The 24,667-nt window shown below is 38.1% G+C and overlaps 9 protein-coding genes across 14 annotated transcripts in view; 6 read left to right on the forward strand and 3 right to left on the reverse strand.

Moving 5' to 3' along the window:
• The window catches only part of LOC18018111 (elicitor peptide 4), a 3,031-nt gene extending 2,259 nt beyond the window's left edge, over positions 1 to 772 (forward strand). The window contains 2 exon segments of the mRNA XM_006399420.2: positions 9 to 147; positions 635 to 772. Coding sequence (XP_006399483.2) covers positions 9 to 147; positions 635 to 772 — 277 coding nt within the window.
• Positions 773 to 1,610: 838 nt separating this feature from the next.
• On the forward strand, positions 1,611 to 2,120 carry LOC18018112 (elicitor peptide 5). 2 transcript variants are annotated; one of them, XR_002899584.1, is made up of 2 exons: positions 1,611 to 1,894; positions 1,970 to 2,101. XR_002899584.1 is itself a non-coding variant. In XM_006399424.2 (2 exons), the coding sequence occupies exons 1-2, from the start codon at positions 1,748 to 1,750 to the stop codon at positions 2,090 to 2,092; spliced, it is 258 nt and encodes an 85-aa protein (XP_006399487.1). In that variant the 5' UTR covers positions 1,656 to 1,747; the 3' UTR covers positions 2,093 to 2,120. The 2 variants fall into 2 exon arrangements, 1 of the variants encoding a protein (XP_006399487.1); XM_006399424.2 differs by having other exon boundaries at positions 1,656 to 1,882; positions 1,970 to 2,120.
• On the reverse strand, positions 2,093 to 3,663 carry LOC18018114. Of its 3 annotated transcripts, none has more exons than XM_006399421.2 (5): positions 3,266 to 3,663; positions 2,966 to 3,016; positions 2,735 to 2,868; positions 2,559 to 2,647; positions 2,093 to 2,472 (listed from the first exon to the last, which is right to left on the reverse strand). In XM_006399421.2, exons 1-5 carry the CDS (start codon positions 3,584 to 3,586, stop codon positions 2,423 to 2,425), a joined length of 645 nt encoding a protein of 214 aa, XP_006399484.1. In that variant the 5' UTR covers positions 3,587 to 3,663; the 3' UTR covers positions 2,093 to 2,422. The 3 variants fall into 3 exon arrangements, with proteins under 3 accessions (XP_006399484.1, XP_006399485.1, XP_006399486.1); XM_006399422.2 differs by having other exon boundaries at positions 2,093 to 2,483; XM_006399423.2 differs by having other exon boundaries at positions 2,093 to 2,486.
• Positions 3,664 to 3,984: 321 nt separating this feature from the next.
• On the forward strand, positions 3,985 to 4,614 carry LOC18018113 (probable ferredoxin-4, chloroplastic). Its single transcript, XM_024156367.1, has 2 exons — positions 3,985 to 4,101; positions 4,324 to 4,614. The coding sequence occupies exons 1-2, from the start codon at positions 3,985 to 3,987 to the stop codon at positions 4,612 to 4,614; spliced, it is 408 nt and encodes a 135-aa protein (XP_024012135.1).
• Positions 4,615 to 5,285: 671 nt separating this feature from the next.
• On the forward strand, positions 5,286 to 8,895 carry LOC18018115 (protein HEAT INTOLERANT 4). The gene is made up of 14 exons (XM_006399426.2): positions 5,286 to 6,024; positions 6,182 to 6,220; positions 6,310 to 6,363; positions 6,462 to 6,525; positions 6,757 to 6,815; positions 6,911 to 7,035; positions 7,160 to 7,219; positions 7,449 to 7,507; positions 7,657 to 7,733; positions 7,842 to 7,880; positions 7,995 to 8,057; positions 8,144 to 8,191; positions 8,272 to 8,400; positions 8,561 to 8,895. The coding sequence occupies exons 1-14, from the start codon at positions 5,527 to 5,529 to the stop codon at positions 8,606 to 8,608; spliced, it is 1,362 nt and encodes a 453-aa protein (XP_006399489.1). The 5' UTR covers positions 5,286 to 5,526; the 3' UTR covers positions 8,609 to 8,895.
• Positions 8,896 to 10,966: 2,071 nt separating this feature from the next.
• Positions 10,967 to 14,913, forward strand: LOC18017607 (probable inactive receptor kinase At5g10020). Its single transcript, XM_006399427.2, has 3 exons — positions 10,967 to 12,082; positions 12,327 to 13,979; positions 14,071 to 14,913. Exons 1-3 carry the CDS (start codon positions 11,155 to 11,157, stop codon positions 14,646 to 14,648), a joined length of 3,159 nt encoding a protein of 1,052 aa, XP_006399490.1. The 5' UTR covers positions 10,967 to 11,154; the 3' UTR covers positions 14,649 to 14,913.
• A 244-nt stretch (positions 14,914 to 15,157) lies between these two features.
• LOC18017608 (probable splicing factor 3A subunit 1) lies at positions 15,158 to 15,909 on the reverse strand. Its single transcript, XM_024156371.1, has 2 exons — positions 15,370 to 15,909; positions 15,158 to 15,283 (listed from the first exon to the last, which is right to left on the reverse strand). The coding sequence occupies exons 1-2, from the start codon at positions 15,907 to 15,909 to the stop codon at positions 15,158 to 15,160; spliced, it is 666 nt and encodes a 221-aa protein (XP_024012139.1).
• A 1,873-nt stretch (positions 15,910 to 17,782) lies between these two features.
• LOC18017610 (transcription factor TGA4) lies at positions 17,783 to 20,737 on the reverse strand. Of its 3 annotated transcripts, none has more exons than XM_006399430.2 (9): positions 20,548 to 20,737; positions 19,646 to 19,814; positions 19,475 to 19,558; positions 19,338 to 19,397; positions 19,175 to 19,252; positions 19,034 to 19,097; positions 18,668 to 18,939; positions 18,357 to 18,584; positions 17,783 to 18,255 (listed from the first exon to the last, which is right to left on the reverse strand). In XM_006399430.2, the coding sequence occupies exons 2-9, from the start codon at positions 19,802 to 19,804 to the stop codon at positions 18,103 to 18,105; spliced, it is 1,098 nt and encodes a 365-aa protein (XP_006399493.1). In that variant the 5' UTR covers positions 19,805 to 19,814; positions 20,548 to 20,737; the 3' UTR covers positions 17,783 to 18,102. The 3 variants fall into 3 exon arrangements, with proteins under 3 accessions (XP_006399493.1, XP_024012137.1, XP_024012136.1); XM_024156369.1 differs by lacking the exon at positions 20,548 to 20,737 and adding an exon at positions 20,108 to 20,124; XM_024156368.1 differs by lacking the exon at positions 20,548 to 20,737 and adding an exon at positions 20,001 to 20,017.
• A 3,313-nt stretch (positions 20,738 to 24,050) lies between these two features.
• On the forward strand, positions 24,051 to 24,409 carry LOC18017611. The gene has a single exon (XM_006399431.2). It carries the CDS (start codon positions 24,090 to 24,092, stop codon positions 24,312 to 24,314), a length of 225 nt encoding a protein of 74 aa, XP_006399494.1. The 5' UTR covers positions 24,051 to 24,089; the 3' UTR covers positions 24,315 to 24,409.
• The last annotated feature ends 258 nt before the right edge of the window (positions 24,410 to 24,667 follow it).

Below are 24,667 nucleotides of genomic sequence, written 5' to 3' on the forward strand. Positions count from 1 at the left end.
CGTTGTAGGAAGCGGATACCAGAAGAAGAAGAAGAAGAAGAAGAAGAAGAAGGAATTTCGATCCCTTTTAAGTTCATTCACCAAACTCTCCGATCTCTCTTACTCAAGCTCTTCGGTCTCCGATCTCCTTCTCATCATAATATTCAGGTAAAGTTTACTTTCTGTAATCAACAATCATTAATAAATTTATTGTTTCAGATATATGTGAAGTTGATGTGATTAGATGTCGTGTCTTTCAACATTAGATTCCTATTATAATTATTTCCCACATGATGGTATCTATGGTTTATTGCAATAAGTTTTCCATCCTGGACAATGGCTATGGCCAAGAATTGCGTAAGTTGACATGTTGATCGTTGCACTTATTTAAGTTGAAAATAATAATCTGTAGAAATCGAAATGAGTTTTAGCCTTTTAGGTGGTGTAGAAAAGAAGGATTTTTTTTTTAATTAATAAACAAATTGTTAAATTTAAAAGATTTTGACACCTCACAGACGAAAACTTTTCTTTAACCCTCGTGCTGACACATCACTCCATTAACTTAATTTATATAGAACAGTGATTTTATGAAATCAATAATCAATTATAAAACAGTGATTTTATAAAAATCAATAATCAATTTTTTTCACAACAGGAAGAGGAGGAGGAAGATGAAGAAGAAGTTGAGATTGTGGAAGTGTCATCAAGGGGACTTCCAGCGAAACCAAAACAACTGAATAAGTCGAGAGCCAGTTCCGGCAAGCCTGGAGGTATCAACTAGAAGCCTTTCTAGTTTTATCTAATTAAGTATAATAACTTACGGATAAATTCTTGCTTAAATTTTCTTCTGATTAGTATAAGAATGTGATCTTGAAGATTATAAGTTGTTAGAAAAAAAAGATTGTAAGTTCTCCGAGACCTTTTTTTCCCTTAAGAAACAATAATAAGAGACTATGTGAATTTTCTATTGGTATTTGGTGAGGAAGTTGTAAGAAAATAAAAAGGTAATTTGATAAAATAAACCAAATACATAAATTATTGAACGATTAATTCGATCTCTTACTGTGACAGATCTACGAATCCACTGAATTGATCGATCTATCAATCTATTGTGTTGGTTATGTAAATTAATTGCATGTATATTCTGAAGTCATGTGGGGGTGTCTCGCTCTCAATACATATAAGAACGTTAATGAATAAGGTGGGACTATTATCTGTTATGCAATTTAATACTATAGTGCTATACATTAAAAAGAAGAAAAATATCTATCTATTTATTACATTCCGCTATACCCTCGAATATGTAAATCATTTAATAAAAGAGAATAAAATTAAATGGTCGGAGAGACATGAAAAATTCGGAATATCATCAAATTAAATGATTTTATTCATTTTAAAATTGGATATCCCTTAAAAATTTGATATTTCCCTTTGGCATAATTTGGTCAAGTACGTATACATCGATTTTTGGACTTAAAAAGAAAATTCGGACCAAGTTAACCGGACTTGAGGTTTTCCCCATTAACCACCAATTTCACTGGATATTGGATTGCTCATCGAACCCATCAATTTTTTTGGTTTTCTTCTAGCAGCTTCTCTACAAAGACAGAGATCGCCACTAAACAGAAAAAGGGACCAAAAAATTAAGTTGGATCTATCTTACTGATTTTCTATCATCTTACTGCTTTTTTATGATCTTTTGGTTTGATAGATAGGAAATTTTGATTAGAGAGAGTCGTACAAAGAGAAATATTCGAAGACAGAGAAGATGCAGCAAGAGAGGGATAACAAAAAACATTGTTGCAAGCTCATCAGTCAAACGGTGGTGGCTTTCTTCGGGTGTCTGAATCCCAGACGCTCATCTTCCTCTTCTTCAGACATGGTGAAAGCTCAAGCAAGAACTGTAAAACTGATGGTTCTCTCTCTCTTTTTGTTACCTAAATGATTGTTTTCTTATCTTTTCTGCTTAGCTTATGGTTTTGTGTGACAGGAGGAAGAAGAAGCTTCACCCGTCGAAATTTCAACGAAAAGTCTCAACATGGTGAGTACACGGAGAAGAAAACCGCCGGTTAGCTCAGGGAAACGAGGTGGAGTTAACAACTACGTCATGTAGCTAGGGTCTTAAACTTTAGAATTGCATAATCTTTGTTTAGTAGTTACTCTACAAGAATCTTGCTTTGCGTCTCAAGATCAAGATCATCTTCATAGTTTCATATCAACCAAACTAAACTATTCTTAAGCTAGTAACACTCGAGCTAGACTAGGATTCTGAGAAAAGGGTAAGAGAATTGAGGAAAAAAGTGGGATGTGATGGATCACTTTCTACTGCTTGGCTCGCTTTGCAAGATAGCTTGTGGCGATTTTGGAGAAACGAGTGATTGTGAAGAACGATTGCCATAAAGAACGTCCCTTAACGATCCCTTCCTTGAAGTTCCTCGCTGCTTTAGCTACCCTTGGTTCTGTTTTCTCTGTCTTTGCTTGATGCATCACCTCCTGCATTGAAGCTACTGATGAAGTAAAAATGGAGTTACCCGTGAAGTCCATAGCTGAAAAAAAGAGTTTATAAGCAATGGCTAAACCTGGATTCATGTTTGTTAGCCGTCTTAGTCTATCTTCAGCCACGCGAATAGCACGTGTTGAGCTTTTAACACCTTGAGTGATGCCTTGGCTACAAAAAATAAGAACACAGTACTGAAGAGTTATAGATGAAATGGAGAATTGGTAATCATGGTGGATGTGAGGAAACAGAACAAACCCTAAATCACTGAGCTCCATCGTTAAGTCACTGATCTCCATTCCCGATAAGCGAACAGCAGCCATTGTATCTGGCAGCTCTTCTCTGGTTACATCCAAAAGCTTTTCAAGAGACTCGGCTGCTTTCTTGAAAGCCTTTTTTTTCAACATGTCACGAATTACATAGAAATCAACAACCCCAAATCAGTAGAATCTATGGGAAAAAAGAAGAAGCAAGTGTTTGAGAACAAACCAGAAGAGTAGGAATTGCAGCCAAGAATAGCCATGATGCTGAAACTGCTGTCTGCAAGTGTATAAGAGAGAGCTCATGTTAACAAAATGAAAATTCCAGATCTTCATTGAGCAATTAGAATCAAAAGGTATCACGATTCCATGGTTGAGAAATTTTTACGGCTAAGCTAAAAAAGAATCCAAAAGAAGCAGATAATTTGTTTGACCTAGACGAGAAAAAAAAACTAAATCCAAGAGCGAAATCAGGTTACGGAAGCTGGAATTAAGGACATGATCTCGAAGACGAACGCAGAGAACTTACTACGCAGGCGACGACATTGAGCAAGACGAAGTGTTTCTGCGAGAGTGTCCATTGAGAGAGCTGGAGAGGAGGCTGTCCCACGGACGACGTTAGACGGGAAGACACCGATGGATCGGAAGATTCCTTCGGATTCGAGTAGAATTGAGAGGGAGAAGAAGAACCGATTGAGTCCGTAACCTTCGCGAATCGCAATGCCGGAGAAGCTTGCCGGAGAGTGTACCGGCGGCGAAACGAAAAGTACTTTTCGACGAACCCGCGATGGAAAATTGGATCGCTGAAGATTGCAGGATTGGGCGATTGCAATCTCGCAGTGAAAACCATAATGATGGTGATGGGTCTCCTTCTATTCGTCAGACTCAGAAACCCATCGTTAAGCTTTCAAGTCGATAACAATGGATGGATAACAAAAAAAAAAAAAAAAAAAAAAAAAAAAAAAAAAAATGGATGTCACTAAAATAGAATTCACGCTAAGTCCTCTATATATGCTTTAACTAACAAAAGAACCCCATTACTATTTTTTTAAACTACAATTTCACCCCCCATCGCGTTATGAAAACACCACGTTGATTCGGAGGTTTGTGATGACACGTAGAACGTCTTTATGCACGTGTTACATGTATGTTCTTCGCTGCTGATGTATGAGATCATGTAACAGTATATAAGTTTGTTTTGATTAGTTCTTCCACAGGTTCGATCGACCAAACCAAAGCATAACTGAGATGGATCAAGCACTCTCTTGCATCATTAAAAGCCCGTTAACATCACCATCATGTGCTCAGCTTCCGACAAGGGTAAAGAAGGCGTATGTGTTGTCTTCGAGAGGCAATTGTGTGAAGGTGTGCACAACGGCGTCTCGAAGAGTGAAACTTGTTGAGAATCAATCCAAAGTCCCACATCGGAAGTTTAGACCAATATAGTCTAGTATATAAGTAATGTCCAACTCTAATTAGTATGAGGCCTTTTGGGAAGGAGTCCAAAACCAAATCCGTGCAGGCTTTGTCTGTTGGGCCCAAAACGGACAATATCATACTAATTAGGGGAGTTGGACATGGGCTTAGAAAAGCCCAATAAAACTGATAAGTCCGGGAGGCGAGGAGCACGAGATAGAAGTAAACGAAGATAGTTGCATACTTGAGTCGGCGGAGAAAGCGGGACTGGAACTACCATACTCGTGTAGGTCAGGGACTTGTGGGACGTGTTGTGGGAAGATAGTGTCAGGAAAAGTGGATCAGTCACAAGGTTCTTTTCTTGAAGAAGACCAGATTCAAAAGGGTTACATCCTCACGTGCATCTCACAGCCCTTAGAGAACTGTGTGGTTTACACCCACAAGCAAACCGATCTTGAATGAGTCCACACAACTCACTCATTTCCATATATGGTTGTATCTATGAATCAAGTCATCTCTGTTTTAAGTGTTTGGTAGTGTCAGCCCATAGGCCTGTAATTGGTTCTAAATCTATTGGATGAAGCAAGGTACATTTTTATGTGTGGATTTTTTGTTCACAACATATTGTATATGGGTGAAGCAAGGAACATTTCTAGTATCGTTTATGTGTGGTCATCTCATTTTCTTTGGTATGCTTTCATTTCGATTTTGAGAAGGATTTAAAACTATAGTAAATAACATAATTATGATAAATTTATAGGATTTTTATAAATCAATCTAAAGTCCCCTATCAACTATTGAAAATCGTAAAATAAATTATGTGTAAATATAGATGTTACTAATAGATATAAAAGCGATCAGTTTAGTGGTTTGTAACTTTGTGTTAGTGTTATTATTATTGTATTAATTCATTCAACATTTCGATCCCAGTTTGTAGAATGTGTGTGAGTTGTTGTTGATAAATGATAATTAAGAGAAAACAAAAGTTAACTAACAAACGGTGGACTCCGCCGCAGCGGAATGGAACCCTCCACAAGGCTCGTCAAACTTCCCCAAAATCCAAATTTCAAAATAATTAAAATTATTTTAGTTTTCGACCTTACAATTTTTTCCGCAAACCGGCGCCTTATTCATTTGGGGAAAAAAATCAAAAACCCTATTTCCTCTTCTGAAGAGGCGTTGATTTCAAGCAGGACAAAGACACCAATAAATAAAAAAAAACCCCAAATTTGAGTCTTCTGAAAATTCGAAATTCCGGATCCACCGCCATAGATCCATCGCCTTCTCTCTCTCTATCTCCGTGCATCGCTTCGTCGGCGAATCAGTAGGGTTTCTCGAAGCCGTTGTTATTTGTTTTTGAGAATCTATTGTGCAATGAGGAAAGGAGCGAAGAGAAAGGGTGCTTCGAAAGCAGGTCGCAAAGGTGCTGTTTCCGAGAGTCAGAACGACGAGGTGATTGCTGAGTCTCTTGAGGCCTCGACGCAGGAGGAGAGCCAACAGCCCAAGGAAGACGTCGCCGTCGAGGAGGACAAGGAGAAGGAGAATGGAAAAGAGGTCAAGGGAAATCAGGAAGACGAAGAGGAAGCAAAATCCGATTCATTAACGCAGGAGGAGAGCCAGGAGGACAAAGAGGAAGATAAACCGGAGAAACCTGAATCTGAGGATAAGGTCAAAGACGCTTCTCCTTCTCAGAAACAGGATGAAATAAAGGAAGATGAGAAGCAACCTGCTCGTCGTGGTGGTAAGCGGAAGAGAACCACGAAGAAGGAAGCTGAGACGAAGGATGAGAATAAACCGGCTCCGAGAGCCAAGAAAGCCCGACCGACCAAACCAGAGGAAGAGCCTGAGTACTTTGAGGAGACGCGTAATCTGGTATGCTTCCTTAGTCTTTTGCCATATATGGTATATCATGGCGAGCTAGATTTAGTGGAAGGAAAATTTCCTATGGAATGATATTGTTTTCAATAAATTTTGTTAACAAAGGATTGTTTCTATTCGTAACGCTACTGCTTGGGTTCTGTGTTTTCAGGAGGGTTTATGGAAGGCCGCATTTCCAGTGGGAACTGAGGTATAGTGTGTTGAGGAATTCGACTTTAACATTAGAGTGACTGTCTCCATTGATATTCTATGCTTATGGTTGTTAAATTGTGATGGCAGTGGGACAAATTAGATGCAGTTTATGGATTCAATTGGGATTTTAAGAATCTTGAAGTAAGTTGTTTTGATTACATTCTCCATTTTTGCTGAGTCGACAAGTTTTTAAGGGTTGACGATATCCTGATATTTATGTTTGTTCATCTGTATGTCAGGAAGCATTTGAGGAAGGTGGATTCCTCTACGGGAAGAAAGTCTTTCTTTTTGGCTGTACAGAACGTAAGATGTTTTCCTTGCCTTTTGTTTTCCTTGTTTTGATTACCGATAGTTGGAGATATATTTAGTTCTTCTTTTTTGCTGTCTCTTTATCTTTTATCTTGAATAATACATCTTAAGCACTTGTGGTTCTTTAATTTGCTTAAAATCTGTCAGACTGCGCAGTAAGCTCTCTATTTTATCTTTAACTTTTTCTTCTGGTCTCTGCTTAATTTTCTCTTTTCATCGTTACAGCTCAGTTAGTCCCATACAAAGGCGCAGACAAGATTGTCCTTGTCCCAGCAGTTGTTGCTGTAAGTTCTTGTTAAATCTCTACAACGTTGGCTTGCTATCGTTGTTGATCTCTGGATGTAAGATTATATATCATTTATCCATTCTATATGTGCAGGTTGAATCACCCTTTCCACCTTCTGATAAGATAGGAATAAAATCGGTTCAGAGAGAAGTGGAGGAAATCATTCCAATGAAGCAGATGAAAATGGATTGGGTTCCTTACATTCCGTTTGAAAAAAGGTACAATGAGTTCCACGTTTATACGTTACATCATTGAGAAGAGAGACGGAGGTTATGTTCTGGGCTTCGTACTTTGGGCGTTTACAAATAGTTCCTAATGACTTTTGTTTTGTTATTCTTGCAGAGATAGACAAGTTGATAGGATGAACTTTCAAATTTTTAGCTTGGGCTGTACGCAGAGGAGGTAAGAAACATGTGTCAGATGACTGATAAGATTTTTTTTAAAAAAAAAAAATCGGTAGCCACATGCTAGGAAGGGATTTTGAGTTACAATTACATATAAGATTGAAATTACAACGTGGAACATTGCATCACGTATAAGCTACTTGGTAGTGTGATGAGTTGTGTTCCATTATTTGATTGAATCTACCAGTTCTTGTGTACTCAATTTAGCTTTGTACATTTATCTGCAGAGCTGCTCTCAGACATATGAAGGAAGATCGTGTTAAGAAGTTTGAGTATTGCCTTCCTTGTAAGTTTTATTCCTCTACTACCTAATACTAGTTAAAATTTGCAGAAGGTGTTGGTAGTGGATTATCTGTATTATTGTTTTCCTTTTTTTGTATGTGGTACGCAATAACAAAATTTAATATCTCTTCTTCTTCTTTTCTTATTCTGCAGATTTCTATCAACCATTTAAGGAAGATGAATTTGAACAGAGTACTGAGGTCCAAATAATGTTCCCCTCTGAACCTCCGGTAAGTTTGCTGGCATGTAATGAATGCGTTGGAAGTGACAGGTCTACATGAAATGATTTGGTAGGGCACATTTTTTAATAAATAAGCTCCAATGTTCGTTTTGTGCAGGTTGTATGTGAATTTGACTGGGAGTTTGACGAACTTGAGGTGTGCCTATGGCTATTCTGTAACGATAAAACTTGATTACTTCTTCATCTTCGCACTGCTCCTTCTTTGTGTGTTCGTGCATTCATTGTATGGATTTTTGTGTATCTATCTCAGGAATTTGTCGAGAAACTGATTGTAGAGGAAGCCTTACCTGCAGAACAAAAGGATGAGTTCAAAGTGAGTGGAGCTGTAACTCAATAGTTAGTTCATGACGGTTGTGTATTTCTCTAATTATAATTGTGCTTTGCTTTTTATTTTCTCAGGAATATGTCAAAGAGCAAGTTCGAGCAGCAAAGAAAGCTAATCGAGAGGTAAACTGTAAACCAAACACAAGATGATATACGTGAGCTACATTCAATTAAACTATCTGCTTACGATGTTGTCCTTGCAGGCAAAAGAGGCTCGAAAGAGAGCAATAGAAGAAATGAGTGAAGAGACTAAGAAAGCCTTTCAAAGTATGAAGTTCTACAAATTCTACCCTCAGCCTTCACCAGATACACCAGATGTCTCTGGCGTCAAGGTAAGAACAATAATGAAAACAAAAACCGACTTCTTCAATTGCTTTAATCCGGTTTCAGTAAATCATTCAGGAAAATGGTATTTAAAAAACATAAATAAAAAATCGTTGTTACAAAGTTCTTCAAATATGTTAATCTGGTTTGCTTATTTATGTTTTGCAGTCGCCGTTCATTAACCGATACTATGGAAAGGCTCATAAAGTCCTTTGATATCTAGTTTTCAGAACCCAGAATAGCTTTTCTTGGCAGCTTCAACAGAAATCAAATTCATTGAATCACAGGTGCTCTCAGAAACTCTTTGAGCTATTATAGTTAAAGAGACAAGTTTGAACGAAAAAATGTCTTTTCTTGTATGAGTTTGTATTCTCCTCCAGAAATACTTAAAATGTTAGAAGAGTCACGGGAACCAAAATTTTTGTTTGTGGAAAATTTGGAGACGGCAGTTTATAATTGTACCCTTTTATTTTTCCTTAATTTGCAAGTTATTCTAGAATTTATCTTAATGATTTCCAGAGCTAGTTGTCAAGTTTCGACAATAACAAAATAGTATTATTTTGGGGGACCCAGTATCTTATAGAAAGAGAGATTGACATAAAAATATTCTGTATATAGACAAAGTAGAATACATTTGGCATCTTTCATTTTATGATTAGAGAAAATGACATTCTAAAAAGGACCAAAACAATTGACCCCTAAAGATTTATGTTTATATTTAGCATATCAATAAAATTCGCGACAAGTTAGATATATATTTTCCAAATGAATATATCTATCAGTCAAACAGTTGACATAGATTTTCAAAAATATTATTTTCCACCCGAGCATATTAACGTAGGGTGTTATACTAAATAACCATGGATTTTAGTCAGAACGTAATTTTTTATTTGGGGGTATAAAACACAGTCAATTGGGTTTACGGGAATGTTAAAAAGTTATTTTTGTCAAAACGTAAAGGAAAAATCTAAGAGCTTTTCAATTAGAGTTTTCGTTACTTAATTATTTAATTTCAATCGATGAAAAATAATAGGGTAATAATGGCTGTGACTAAATTATTCGATAATGTATGTGATTAGGGGAAAAAGCAATACTATTATTAAACTAGAATTTTATTCTTTTTTAGCAAATAACATTGACAGGTCGGTCCATAGAGTCGTATGATGACACACAACGTTACTTCTTTCTCCGTCCCGTTTTAGGAGTACGGCGTTACACTCTCCGTCACGTATGCTGCATGTGATGTGAAGAAGGTTGGCACGAATTTTCTTTAAAAAAAAAAGAAAAGGAAAAAAAAAAAGACAGAGCGACTCAACGACATGCCATTGTCTTTTCCAGTCTGTTTTTTACTTATCTGCAAACTAATCATATTCCACCACTTCTCCTTTGCCGCTAATATTTAACGGTTTTTTTCTTCCTTCCTCCTCCTTTCCACCTTTCTTTTCGTTCTTTTATGATATTTTATCCGTAGATCTTTTTAACAAACATTTTGATATACTTTATATCCGGAACTTTGATTCTTAAGTACACATATAGGCATATAGCCTCTCGACTCTCGTCCGTCATATATTAACGAGAGAGATATGCAGTAGAGTATGTTTCTTAAGCTATGTGTCATAACAGGAGTATTAGACATAATGCTAATTAGTGATATCGACTTGACGCAATTAGCGTAACGTTTAGTGACATGTCTAACTAATTTGGTAATCAGGTCAAAGAAAACTAGGTGATTGAAAAATGTTTGTAATCTAATTGACAATTGTAGAAAATAGAATTGCATCGAGATAGTAGGAAACAAAATACAGTAGAAGACGGTTTGAACATGTAATGTAATTGCAATTTTTTTTTTTTTTATCTACTTTATTGATATTAACTGGATGATACGTGGTCAGAGTGTAAATCGTTTACAATACATAAAGGAACATAAGAGAAACTATGATAGATGGAAGTATTGGGAATAGGTTGCTTTGCTAGTGTATCTGCAGGTTTGTTTCCCGTTCTCTTTACCCATTCAAAGGAAATGTGCTTAAACTTTGTTGCCCAAAATCTGACTTCTCGTAGCCAATTGTAATTTGTGAAGCACAGCTTAGCACCTCTTATTATATCCACCAGACTTTGGTTGTCTCCTTCGAAGATTATGCGGTCATACCCTCTGCTCCAACAGTATTGCATTGAGATTATGAGTGCTTGGAATTCACTCTCTAAAGCTGTGTTACATCTTCCTCCAATAGCTTGTCCTGCACTTCGGAATGTTCCCTTTTCATCTCTAACAATCCAACCTGCTTTTGCTATGTTTGGATGATGAACAAAAGAACCGTAATGTAATTGCAATTTAAAATAGTGAAAACAGAATTGAAATATAAAATCGGAGAAAGCCTGTAGTACCTGAAAAAAAAAAACTAAAAGTAATTAAACGTAAATTATTGGGTTTTTTTTTCGATAATTGTGTTGGCGAAAAACAATTACCATATAAATAAAGAACTAAGAAAAGAAAATTTAAATAATATAAAAAATTCGATTTTCTGGAAAACCTCGAACACTCTCTCTCCTCTCTCACACAAACACAAGCACAAAGACACACACACACACTCTCTCTCTCTTTCTCTCTCTCTCTCTTCTTCGCTCTTCCAATTTCCAGATTCTAGGGTTTCGAGTACAATCCCTAAATCTCCGTCTCCCTGTCTCTCTCTCTCGGATATGAATCCTTAGGGGTTTTTCTCCATTTTTGCATTTTCTCCTGGGGAGAGATTCTTCGGGGCTAAATGAGTCATTTTCTCACTCTCGCTTTCTGCTTCCTCCCACTACTCCTCGGTGCTAACGCCGTTACCGACTTGGAGCTCCGATCTCTACTCGAGTTCCGGAAAGGGATCCGCGACGAGAAGTCTAACCAACGCATCTCATGGTCCGCCACAAGCAGCCTCTCTGATCCCTCTACTTGCCCCGATGGCTGGCCCGGCATCTCCTGCGACGCCGAAACCGGTTCAATCGTCGCCATTAATCTCGACCGGCTTGGTCTCTCCGGCGAACTCAAATTCAGCACTCTTACTGGTCTCACCTCTCTTCGTAACCTCACTCTCTCCGGGAACAGCTTCTCGGGTCGCGTCGTGCCTTCCTTGGGAGGGATTTCGTCGCTTCAGCACTTAGATCTGTCAGATAACGGATTCTATGGACCCATTCCGGGTCGGATCTCGGATCTTTGGGGTTTGAATTACCTCAATTTGTCTGCTAACAAGTTCCAAGGCGGTTTTCCGAGTGGTTTCCGGAACCTTCAGCAGCTAAGATCTCTGGATTTGCACAGAAATGAGATTTGGGGAGACGTAGGAGAGATTTTCACTGAGCTCAAGAACGTGGAGTTCGTTGACTTGAGCTGCAATCGCTTCCATGGCGGCTTTTCTTTGTCCATGGACAACATCTCGAGCATCTCCAACACTCTCCGTCACTTGAACTTGAGCCACAATGCGTTGAACGGCGGGTTTTTCGGCGAGGATTCCATGGCTTTGTTCAAGAATCTCGAGATTCTCGACCTAGAAAACAACCAGATCAACGGAGAGTTGCCGCGTTTTGGATCACAGCCGAATTTGAAGATCTTGAAGCTTGCGCGTAACCAGTTATTCGGTACAGTGCCTGAAGAGTTGCTGCAGAGCTCGATTCCGTTGCGGGAGCTAGATCTCAGTCGAAATGGGTTTACAGGTGAGTTGAAATTTACACCCTTTTCTTGTTTTCTACCATTTTTCCTGAGCGAGCAAGATTTGCCAAAAATGCTGAATTTTGCTACTTTAGGGGATTTTGTAATACAACTATTCGTTGATTAGTGATGTGACTGATTTCCTGGTCTTGACTAGACATTTGTGTCGTATTGTCTTAGGCTTCTGTATACTGTTGGTGCTATACTGCTATATGTAAATTAAAGTAGTTTCTTTTTATTCAAGCGCAGGATCAATTAGTGGAATCAATTCAACAACTTTAACTATGTTGAATCTTTCCTCTAACGGCCTGTCTGGGGATCTTCCATCGACTTTGAGAAGCGGTTTAGTGATAGATCTGAGTGGGAATACCTTCTCTGGCGATGTGTCTGTTGTTCGAAAGTGGGAAGCTACTCCGGATTTTCTTGATCTGAGCTCAAACAGCTTGTCGGGTAGCTTGCCAAACTTCACTTCTGCATTTTCAAGATTAAGCGTGTTGAGCATCAGAAATAACTCCGTCGATGGTAGCTTGCCTTCTCTGTGGGATGATTCAGGGGCTTCCCAATACTCTGTGATTGATCTCAGCTCAAATAAGTTCAGCGGCTCCATTCCACAAAGTTTCTTCACTTTTGCAAGCTTGAGAAGTCTGAATCTTTCCATGAATAACTTGGAGGGGCCAATTCCTTTTCGAGGGTCACGTGCAAGTGAACTTTTGGCTCTAACTTCTTATCCACAGATGGAGTTGCTTGATCTCTCAACCAATTCTTTGACGGGTATGTTACCGGGAGATATTGGTACAATGGAAAGAATCAGGGTGCTGAATCTTGCCAATAATAAGCTGTCTGGGGAACTTCCAAGCGACCTAAACAAGCTTAGTGGCCTTGAGTACCTTGACTTGTCAAACAATACTTTTAAGGGTCAAATTCCCGACAAGCTTCCTTCCCGAATGGTGAGATTTAATGTGTCCTATAATGACCTATCAGGTATCATTCCAGAAGACCTGAGAAGCTACCCACATTCATCATTTTATCCTGGTAACTCCAAGCTTATTCTCCCAGGTGGGATTCCAACGGATTCTAATCGTGAACTGGCTTTACATGGGAAAGAACATCATTCGAAGCTTAGCATAAGAATAGCAATTATTGTTGCTTCAGTTGGAGCTGCTATTATGATTCTTTTTGTCTTGTTTGCCTATCATCGAACACAGCTCAAGGACTTTCATGGGAGGAGTGGATTTACTGACCAAGCCACGACTAGAGACGTAAAGTCTGGACGCTCTTCTCGGCCCTCCTTTCTCAACTTCAGCTCAAATGCAGAACACCAGTCATCATCTTTGAGCTTCTCGAATGACCACTTGCTCACCGCAAATTCAAGGTCGTTATCTGGGATACCTGGATCTGAAGCTGAAATATCTGAGCAGGGGTTACCCGCTACCTCAGCCACTGCAATCCCTAACCTCCTTGATGATTATCCTGCAACATCTGGACGAAGGTCTTCTTCAGGAGGTTCTCCATTATCCTCCTCACCCCGTTTTAGCGACCAGCCTGTGATGTTAGATGTTTACTCACCCGATCGATTGGCTGGAGAACTCTTCTTTTTAGATGTTTCACTAAAACTCACTGCAGAAGAGTTATCTCGGGCTCCTGCAGAAGTTCTGGGTAGAAGCAGCCATGGAACACTATACAAAGCAACACTGGATAACGGACATATGTTAACCGTGAAATGGTTGAGAGTCGGACTCGTGAGGCATAAAAAAGACTTTGCAAAGGAAGCTAAAAAGATCGGTTCTTTAAAACATCCAAACATTGTCCCGTTACGAGCTTACTATTGGGGTCCCAGAGAACAAGAAAGGCTTCTCCTTTCTGATTACATGAGAGGAGAAAGCTTGGCCATGCATCTATACGGTTAGAAGCTCTTTCAATTAGTCTCTTTTACTCCTATTTACGCTTTTCTCTAAAATCTTGTTTGAGCTAAAGTAATCGTTTTTCTTTCCAGAAACTACTCCTCGGAGGTATTCTCCGATGTCATTCACCCAAAGACTAAGAGTTGCGGTTGAAGTGGCGCAATGCCTTCTTTACCTTCATGATAGAGCAATGCCACACGGGAACTTAAAGCCAACAAACATAATCCTCACAAGTCCTGAAAATTCTGTGCAATTAACCGATTACTGTATTCACCGTCTCATGAGTTCGTCTGGTGTAGCGGAACAGATACTAAACATGAGTGCACTCGGTTACTCTGCTCCTGAACTTGCCTCAGCTTCCAAACCGGTGCCAACGCTTAAATCCGATGTCTATGCGTTTGGGGTGATTCTTATGGAGCTTTTGACTAGACGGAGCGCGGGTGACATAATCTCGGGTCAATCAGGAGCCGTTGATCTGACAGATTGGGTGCGGTTGTGTGATCAAGAAGGCAGGAGAATGGATTGCATAGACAGAGACATTGCAGGTGGGGAAGAGTTCTCAAAGGCAATGGAGGATGCACTCTCTGTTGCAATCAGGTGCATTGTCTCTGTAAATGAAAGGCCTAACATCAGACAGGTTCTTGATCATCTTAGCTCAATTTCTGCTTGAGATTTTTTTTTTTCTGTATATCTCCATGGATTTCTCTTCATCCATCATCCCATTTTTTTTTCTTCTTCTTCTTCTTCTTCTTCTTCCTGGTTTTATGATTCTCTAGTAGTTGATCCTCAGGTGTTCTTACATTTATATTTTGTTGATTAATTTTCCCTTCCTTGTAAAGGTAGAAGAAAAACTAATCCCATTGATTCTGACAGAGATTTGAGTTTGGTTATTGATTTTTTGAAACATTTTCTTTAGCTCATTTGGTTAATTAAATATAATTTTCTAACAGAAGTTCCTGAACAATGGAATGATTTTGTGATTTTCTTACATTCAAGGAGTTAGTTGTTGGGTGGGGTTCTTGTTGTCTTCAAGCAATAAGCAAATACACTGACTCAAAAACCAACTTTTATTTGAATGTTATCCCTTCTTCTTTTTACCGTATATGTATGTCTTTTCTTTCCATTACTAAATTCAAAATCTGTTTCTTCTTATTCTTTTTTACTCCTCGCTCTCATTTGTCATGTCTCCACTACCTCGCTGATATTTTCTCCTTCAAACTTGCCACTTTTTTCCCATAACGACTGCACTGTGATCTCAATCCCACCTGCTCCTCCTGACCCTAGAGGGACCCTGAAAATGTGTGACTACTAGTTAGATACAAAGTCAAGTCGTACGAAAAAAAACAACAAAACAAAACAAAAAGACAGTAAGCATTCGAAGAAAACATTACCGGGTGTTGAGAGATAAAGCGGTCTTGTGGAACAAGAGCTGACTCTTGCAACTTTTGTCTCTTTGGCTCTGGTTCCTCCTGTGGTGGGTGAGGAGACATTCCAGGCATAGGTGGTGCAGGTTGCATCATCCCCATTGAAGGATAAGGATAAAAAAGACGAGATCCCGGAATCAGCCGGTTCGACATTAATGAAAGGAGTTGAGGATGTGGCATGAAAGTAGAATAGTCGTCATCCTCCACTTGACCAAACCAGGCAACACCACTCACAAAAGCATGCAAATCAATCATATCCGTCTCAGTTCCCTCCTCCAGCATCTCCAATTGAAGACAGCGGAAAAAAGCACCAAGAACGGTCGCTGTGCAAACATTATCGCAAGCCCATATTACTCCTTCATACGCTACAAGAATCCGATTATAAACACTGAACTTGCCATCACTTGGCTCCATAAACTTAAACTGAGGTTTCTTATCTACTTTCTTCATCAAACCCCACCAAAAACGCATCCCATAACGCGCCACAAACAGAGCTGTGAGCTTCATAACACCAAGCTCCTTGAGTTCGATCTACTCAGGTCGACAACAATAGCCGCGTTTTGAAGGAGGAGGCTCAAGATCGGATTGTGCATGATCCCCTACACACTCATGTGTAGCACCTTCATTCTGAGCAAGCTGAACAGTCATATCAGGCTGCATCAGTGTTGGATGGTCAATCATCACTGAGAGGCGTTGAGGTGGTGGCATGTTAGCAGAATACCCTTCAATGTCCAAGCAAGCAAAACAGTCAACACCACTCGTAAAAGCATGCCAATCAGTGGGTATAGCTATAGCCGACTCCACTCCCATCATCACTTTCGCCCAGCTTTTCGGAACCCTTTAATACTTCTTCGTACGCAAGAACAACCCTCGTGAAAAAAATGGTTCGGCAGTCAGATTTCCCAAAGAAGTTAAACAGAGGGTCCTTACGCAATCTTTCTTTCACACCACGCAAAAATATACGCCCAAACATTGCATAAAACTGAGCTGTGAGCTTAATAATAGCAAGCTCCTTGACAGTGATCCCACTTCCAGTGGATATAAGTCCTCTTAGATCAGGCAGAGGCAATTTCCTTCTAAATCTAATCGGTGAAGACACTTCCTGATCCCTTGCACGGTATTCAGTGGACCTAGATCCCAGTGGAGGCCCGTTCATCATCATCACTGAAGGGCGTTCATGTGGTGGCATGATAGTAGCAGGATAGTCAAGGTCCTCCATGTAAGCAAAATAGTCAACACCACCACTCACAAAAGCATGCAAATCAACCATAGCCTTCTCCTCCACCTTATCCTCCAGCTTCTCCAATTGAAGACGTGCGAAGAAAGCATCAAGAACGGTCGGCATATAACTCTTCCTCAGCAGCTTCTTTCTGGAAACTGTCTTCAATACTCTGGAACAGATATTAACAAGCCTATGGAAAAGTTTGCACCTGCTTCGAGTTTGCTCCATAAATTGAAGCTGAGGGTCCTTAGCCTCTTTCTCCGTCGGAAACGGACGAAAATACAAAAACTCAAACTGTGGTTTCATAACCACTCTCTTCATCAAAGCGTCTAGAAAAACCTGCTCATAATGTGCATGAAACTGCGCTGTGAGCTTAATAATACTAAGTTCCACGAGTGATATATCATCATGGCGCTTGAAGAAGGTGGATGAGGAGGCAGTACAAGATCATCATCATGATTCTTCTTCTGGGGCTTACCGAATTGATTCATAATCACTGAAAGTGGTTCATGTGGAGGGATGGTCGTAGCGTCAAAGTCAATGCGAGCAAAACATTCAACACCACTCGTAAAAGCAAGCAAATCAATGATAGCCTCAGGCATATACGCAGCAACATACCGATCAAAAGCGTCTGTTCTAGCCAGATAATGTAATAGATCCCATCTCTTGCTCAAATGGCATAAAGAATACATCCCAAACCGCGCCACAAACTGCGCTGCGATCTTAATAACACCCTTAACAATATCAAACTCCAGCAGGCCAAAGATGGCATCCTTTGGAAAACGAAGGAGGTTTGCAATACATACGCAGGGACGAGAAGCATTTGGTTCGTAATTGTGATTGTATATGGAACTGTATTCAGAGCACTTTTTCAGGTAAAAAGCGTTTCTAGGGTCTGAGTCCTTCAAAAAGTTGTACATCATTGCATCTTCACTGTTCTTGAGATAATCCTCAGTTACCCACCCCGATACGGTAACCAAACGTGCCGTTCTCTCTATCAGAAATACCAATTCTGGAGTTAGCCCATCATCATCTCCGACCACTCCTTTTGCCAACATTTTTTTTTTTCTTTAGACCGAACAGCAAAAATCGCCGTGCCCTAGAGAAGAAGCTGTGGACGACCGACTTGGAGCTTGGAAATCGATAATATAAGTAAGGATGTGATCATACGAAAACAATACTGTGTGATCATATATACCCCCACAAGCAAATCATACATACATAATCTTAATAATAGTATTACATAAAAACAAAACAAAAACCCTTGGTTTCTAAAGCTACAAACTTTACGTTGCTGATCATAATTACAACTTTCCATCCTCAGACATTTCCATTAACCGCAAGACGTCACCATCATCATCATCGAACACCAGCTTGTTCTGTTCTTGTGTCTTGTCCAAAACCCACTCACCAGCTTATTCTATTCTTGATTTCTTAACAGTCTCAATCCTTTCTTGAAATCTAATTAATCTCCTTAATTACGTTGGTTCACGTTGCCGAGTCGCCCAACTCGAACTTAAAGCTCTGAGCCGTTGGAAATACTCACCTAACGCTAACAATCCCCTAGCCGCTTGTCTCGTGGTTAAGATCCGATGCATCTGTTGCAGTGTCTCATGTCTCAGATGATCAGCCTACACAACACAACAGTTTAACAACACAAGTCAAGAAACCACTTCTTGTCCTAATAAAATCTCTCATTAGTTTTCTTTGTCAAATATCTTTCTTTTCTTACATGATTTACAAAGCTGACCAAAGCCTCCAACCTCTCCATAGCACAAGTTATTTGAGGAATATAACTTCCTTCACCGAGTTTCCCGGCTGCTACACTCTCTGTTAATGTATGTTGCAGTTTCTCCATACCTTGAGATACCGCATCTTCCGCTTGTTGACATGATTTCCTCAAATTACATACATTTAATACTTGTTGATCCGTCAAAGGATCAAAATGCGGCAACAGAACCTAAACAACCAAAGAAAATCCATATTGAATGAAAACCATATAAGTATTTTTATGTATCAGAGACGGGTTTTTTTCACAATTACCTTGAGAAGCTCAGAGGGTCTAAATCCGCCTATCCACAAGAAAAACCGCTCTGCTGAAGTTTTCCACATTCCAGACATGATGTAAAAGACATCGATTTTTGCAGCGGCTGATTTCATTCGGAAGAGTTGAACGTAATGTTTCATGGCAGTTTCAACTAGCGAACGAAGCTCTACATCACTAACTTGTCCGTGTAAAACCGTTCTTAGTTCGGATATTTGCCTGTTCTGTTCTTCCACCCAATGTCCATATTCCATCTCAAATGCAACAATCCCTAACACAACAACAAAAAAAACGGATGAATAAGAAAATTGATTTTGAGAGAGATAATTAGGAAATAGCCAAAAAGGTTAAAGAAAGATTCAAACCTGAGCTTATGTTATCTGAGAAACCAAGAGCATTAGTATCTACTCCGTTTCCCACATAGAAACCCTTCAACATTATGTTCATAAATCATTATATCAACTAAGATACTTTAGTAGGGAAAATGAAAACGAATTTTTGCAAACCTGTTGTCTAGCACGATCGAGTTCTTGCTCTAATTGAATTAACTTCAACCGGCTTGTCTCTAGCTGCTGAACATAAGCCTGCAAGACAAGATTTTAAAACTAAGTATAACAAAACAAACACATAACTATATCACGACTTGCAAAGAACATAAAAGTCTCGTACTTTCTTGCGCAAACGACTTTTCCTAGCTGCCTCGCGATTCTGTGCAAGCCGTCTCTGTACCTGTGAAGATATGAAAGATTTAATTACAAAAGCTCCAATTAATTAAGATAACCAAATGAGCTTCTTCTCTAACTTACCTTATCAGGATGTCTAGATGTTGAAGCCTCTTGGTCAAACTTGTGAGGAGTAGTTCCTTCTGTTCCATGAGAAGTATCCTCTGACTGAACAAAAATGAAAAGCAAACATTAGTTTCTGAATTCAAATGAGAGAAAGAATATATCAGAGACAGATAATAAAATTTGAAGTACCAAGCTGTCTGGTTTCTCATTTGTTGGGATTATGATAGAGTTAGGCGTATACATGCCTCCATTGTTCTTGAAGCTTTCTTCCCACATACCGATTTGGTTGAGGGGCTCGTAGATTTCAAACCTTCTCGGTGTAACAAAATGTGTTGAAGTTGTATTCATGTTTCCTCAACTGGCAAAAACAAAAAAAAAGTACACAAACTTCATTAACCAAAACCTCAAGAACAAAATTAAGAATTGCTAATAAAACAAGATCACAATTTGAGAGTTGTGTAAGTGATATTCAGCTACAAAAAGAAAAGAAAAGAAAAGTTGTGGCCTTTAAGTCATTTTCCATCACCCAATTCGTCAACGCTACCTCTTCCCTACTTCTATAAGCTCCATTGATAAGTCAAAACAACGGACTCATATACACCCGAAAAACCCTATTCTTTTACCTCTAATTGCAATTCCTAATAAACATACCAAACTCTAATGTCAGTGTCAGTTATTGGATCTCACTGTGTCTCCATCTTTTAGCCACTAATGGTGGACCATCTTAAACACCTCCCAATAAGGAAAAATATTCCATTACTCTCTCAATGATTTGATATAACATTCTGTTTCTCCCACAAAAGTCAAGATTCGATTAAAGGCAGCTCGGAGAAGAAGAGATACAGAGCCAATTTTCACATAGCCAACCATGAAACATATCTTAATCAGTTACCCAAATAACGATGATAAACTCAAAATCCAGAAAAATCAAAGTTTATTAGAGAGAATAGAGAATCGGAGAGTTTCATCGTTCATCGTATAGAACTAACCAGATTTCGTACTTATTTTCCATTAAAGCATGAAATACGAATTGCTCAGAAATCAACCTAAATAAATCAAAATCCAGGAAGAACAGAGACCCGAAACCGAACCTTCTTCTCGTCTTTAGCGTCAAAAGGGCTTCAAAAGGGCGCGCGGAAACCATGAAAAGCAAAGAGACTTTTTTCACTTTCAGTGACGAAATCAGACGCAAAGCCCAGAAATCCGCTGTTCAAATCGGTCGGACAACAGAAGGGATGAAAAACTCTCTTTCTCTGGTCTTGTCATCTTGAAGAAGAATAAGAGGAAGAAGAATCATGCGAGAACACGACAACTTAAAAGAGAGACCTTTGACTAAGTTCTTTACAATTTTTGTTACAAAAAAAAAAAAAGTTCTTTACAATTTTTAAATTTCTAAATTCTAATAAAATGTAATTGGGAATATAAATACTTATATTTTTCTTTCTTTTGGTGGGTTCTTCGGTGATTGTTGTCTTCAAGCCATTTAGTAAAAACACTGAGAGTCAAAAACCATCTTTTACATGAATGTTATTCTTCTTTTTTCTTTTTCCTTTTCCATGAATGCTATTCTTCTTTTTACCGTATATTCTTTTATTTCGTCGAATACTAAATTAAGAGCTTCCTCTTGTTCCTTTTTTGTCCTTCTCTCATTTTGTCATATCTCCTCCACTCTCTACTATCTCGCTGATGTGCGCACCAGGTAGATTGGAATTTTTGTTTTTCCATTTTTTTCCCCCTCTTTTTTATTGTTCACTAATAATACATTTTTCTCTGTGTGAAAATTATATCTTCCTAACTTCTAAACTTGTGACGTCAAACTTAGCGGCGAATCCCGTCAGTGGTGGTAACTCATTGTGACGGCACACGCGCTAAGTAGAAGCGCGTGGCAAGAACTAAAATCAATCATTGTGGTAAGATTTGTCGCGGGAATGTAAAGCAGTTTAACTCTGTCGAGGATTACATTATAACGGCTATTTCCTATATATACACTCACTCGATCAAACAAAGTACGTGACATGGTCGCATCGCAAGGGTGACGACAACACATAAAATAAAGGGAAATGATATAAACGGATGTACGTAGAATATTTATGCAAAATCATTAAAACACAGTTTTTTTTCCCATTTTTCTACTTTGTAGGAAATCGAACCCGCGGCCACGGGACAGATAGTGATCACTCGGATCAAATGTTGGCTGAGAGGTTCTATAAGAAGCAAAACAAGCAACTGATTTCGTTATTATTTAATCTGATTATCTAAAATGTATAATAATATGTGTATGCTAAAAAATTTACATAATAAGTTGTTCATAAAAAAAAAAAAGTGATGGCTTAGCTGTAGTAAAAAATAAACAAAAAATACGTAATTGAAGAAAATCTATTAGAATCTAGGTATGATTTATATATATGTGATGCCAACTAAATATAGATACACATATTCGTCTTGTTCGTTTTTGTTATGTTATATACTGAAAAAGTAAAATGAAGTTTAATTATGCGAAGCGAAAGAATCACCTGATAAAGAAATATCACAATATATGATTAGAACCGATTGGCTCTTCAAGTCCAATACGAGACACGTTTGTGTGACCACAAGTGTTTCTACCCACTTGCTTCTTTGCTTATTATTTTAATCACAATGGATACTGATTCAGTATATATGTGATTTGGTGCATTTTGCTGTATAAACAGTACATATTATCAACTTTCCCTTCTCCTTAAACTATGCATATATGAATCTTGTTCACGCATTGTTTGCCTGAAATTACTTTCATTATAAAATTTCGTGGAAATGATATTTATATGCAATGGTGTACAAATCATGTGGTGGTGGACATAGCCATTCATTCCATTTTAAGAGTTTTATTAATTGGTTGATGGATTTGTGATAACATCCTATCCACGTATTTAAATATTACAACAAATATTCGAATACAAAGAACAATAACAATGAAAATAAAATTCGAAAGAAAGATGAATTAATGAGACATGACGCAGCAGACTTTGCTTTTTGCGTTTGTCTATTTGTGGATTTATTCTCAAGTGCGACATTGTGAAAAAGTGGTTTGGCACTAAGAATGGCTATCGTCACTCTGATGTTTCATTCGTATATTTGGCTAACTCAATTCGAAATCAATATGAAAGTTTCACGACCCTGTAATTCGTTTCACTAGCTAGCTCAACCGTGGAAGATGAATTGTCGATAAAAAAATAAAGCATTTTATGTTATACCCTTATATCAATGCAAGATATTTTCTTTTTTTCAATCGAAGTAGCTCTATTCAATTAGACTTACATGGTTTACATTCTTAATTTTCTTACAAAAATGTCATATGAATCAGATGATAAATCATGTGGATAACTCACAACTAATAATTTATACATAAATGTACTTGTTTGAACAAATAAAATCAACTATATACTTTTGTAGGGACAAAAGAAAAAGAAGGTAAAGAAGAAAGTTGAGGATGTCTTTGCGACATTATCCCAAGACAAATGGGAACTACGTAGTATATATCATCACTCTAAGATAACTTCCTTTTCTTCCTCTTTCCTTTGCTTCTCTTTCCTTTTCGTTCCTTTTGACTACATAGTCTAAATATCTTCTTCTTTTACTTCCCCTTCTTTATTCCCTTCTGGTAAAAGCTGACTATTTTTCAATAATAATATAATTTATTTATATCCAGAATTCCACCGGAAACGTGTTCTGCTTAACATCCGGTTTTTGTTTATTAGTTTCTAGAGAATTGTCGTGGACTAAGAGAGTGGCCATAGATTGAATATTTTGGAATGAAAACCAGAAATGTTTTGGAAAACAATGTTGAGTTACACTATCTTTCCCATATTGGGCTAATTTCATAAATTTGGAAATAATATCAGGGCCCAACAAATATTGCAGCAACATGCATTCCTGGTCGCTTTTAGTTAAATTGCTGTGTAATCTACTTCTACATAAACGTCCACAATTTACCCCAAAAAATTGGTTAACGCTAACCAGTAGTAACAAATCATGACAAATAATAGTTCACGATACGAATGTGCACAGACAAAACCGAGTCAAATGTTCGGTTCACCGGCTACTGGTATAAGGTAAACCGGCGTGCCATCTTCGAACTACTTTCACTTTTTCCCTTTTGCGCGCGAACCGATTTTACATTTTTTTCCTTTTCAAATTCAATTTGTGTAAGAACTTGGTTGAGTCGTTGAGACGCAAAATTAATAAAATTAAAAGTAATTTATTCAAGATTTGTTTAAGAGCGTTTCGCTGGGAGAGGAGAATTATTAACAACATGTTTTACCTTTGTTGAATTATTTTTTTCTTAAATTTTGATGCATTTCGTGATTAATTGAAACAAGTATATATATAGTATAAAATAATATTATACTTCATCGGTGCACATGATATCAAGAAACCGACCTAAGCCAACCTTATCTAGAAACCACCAAACCAATACAATCAATTATGATTAAATACAATTAAACAAACATTTTTCCCCCTTAAAATAATAAAAGAAAATGGAATAATCCTTATCCGAAACCGCAGATTAAAGCAATATAAATAGCTTACGTGTTGAATGTGTTTTTTGGCATAGAAATAGGAGTAACCAATAGAGTAAGATCAAGTTATTGATTCAATGGCGGACATAGCACTATTAGTGGCGGAGGAATACGAACGTAGGGTGAAGCCAACGGCGGAGAATCCGTCGTACTCGGCGGAGGTTGGATGGTGGAATGATTTTCCGGCGAAAATGGTGATGTCTGGGACTGAGGAGAAGAAGAAGATTGAGAGTTTGAAGAGGAAATTTGAAACTAAATCTCAGTTTGCTCTTGCTGTCTCCAATGGCTTCTTCTCTGCTTAACTATTCATCTTCACAAATTTTCTTCTCTTTTTTTGTTTTTTTTGTTTTCCTTTATCACAATTTTTTTTTTTTTGGCGATATATGTATAAGATTAGTCGATCTGTAAATTAATAAATTAATCAAATCTGATTTTCTAATTGTCAGTGTTTAGAAGAGATAATTAACGATTAACAAACAAATAAAAATATCTTGAAATTTAGGAGCTTGGGGGGGATGGTCACAAAAAGTAGGAACTTGTGGGGAACAATTGTAAAATTTAGAACAATGTGAATATTTATCTTATTATACGTAAACTTAAGAAAGTTGTGGGTTTGAACCAAAAAAGAAAGAAAGTTGTGTGTAATACTCATAGG

This window comes from Eutrema salsugineum, unplaced genomic scaffold, assembly GCF_000478725.1.
Source record: "Eutrema salsugineum unplaced genomic scaffold, Eutsalg1_0 scaffold_2, whole genome shotgun sequence".
Taxonomy (NCBI): Eukaryota; Viridiplantae; Streptophyta; class Magnoliopsida; order Brassicales; family Brassicaceae; genus Eutrema; species Eutrema salsugineum.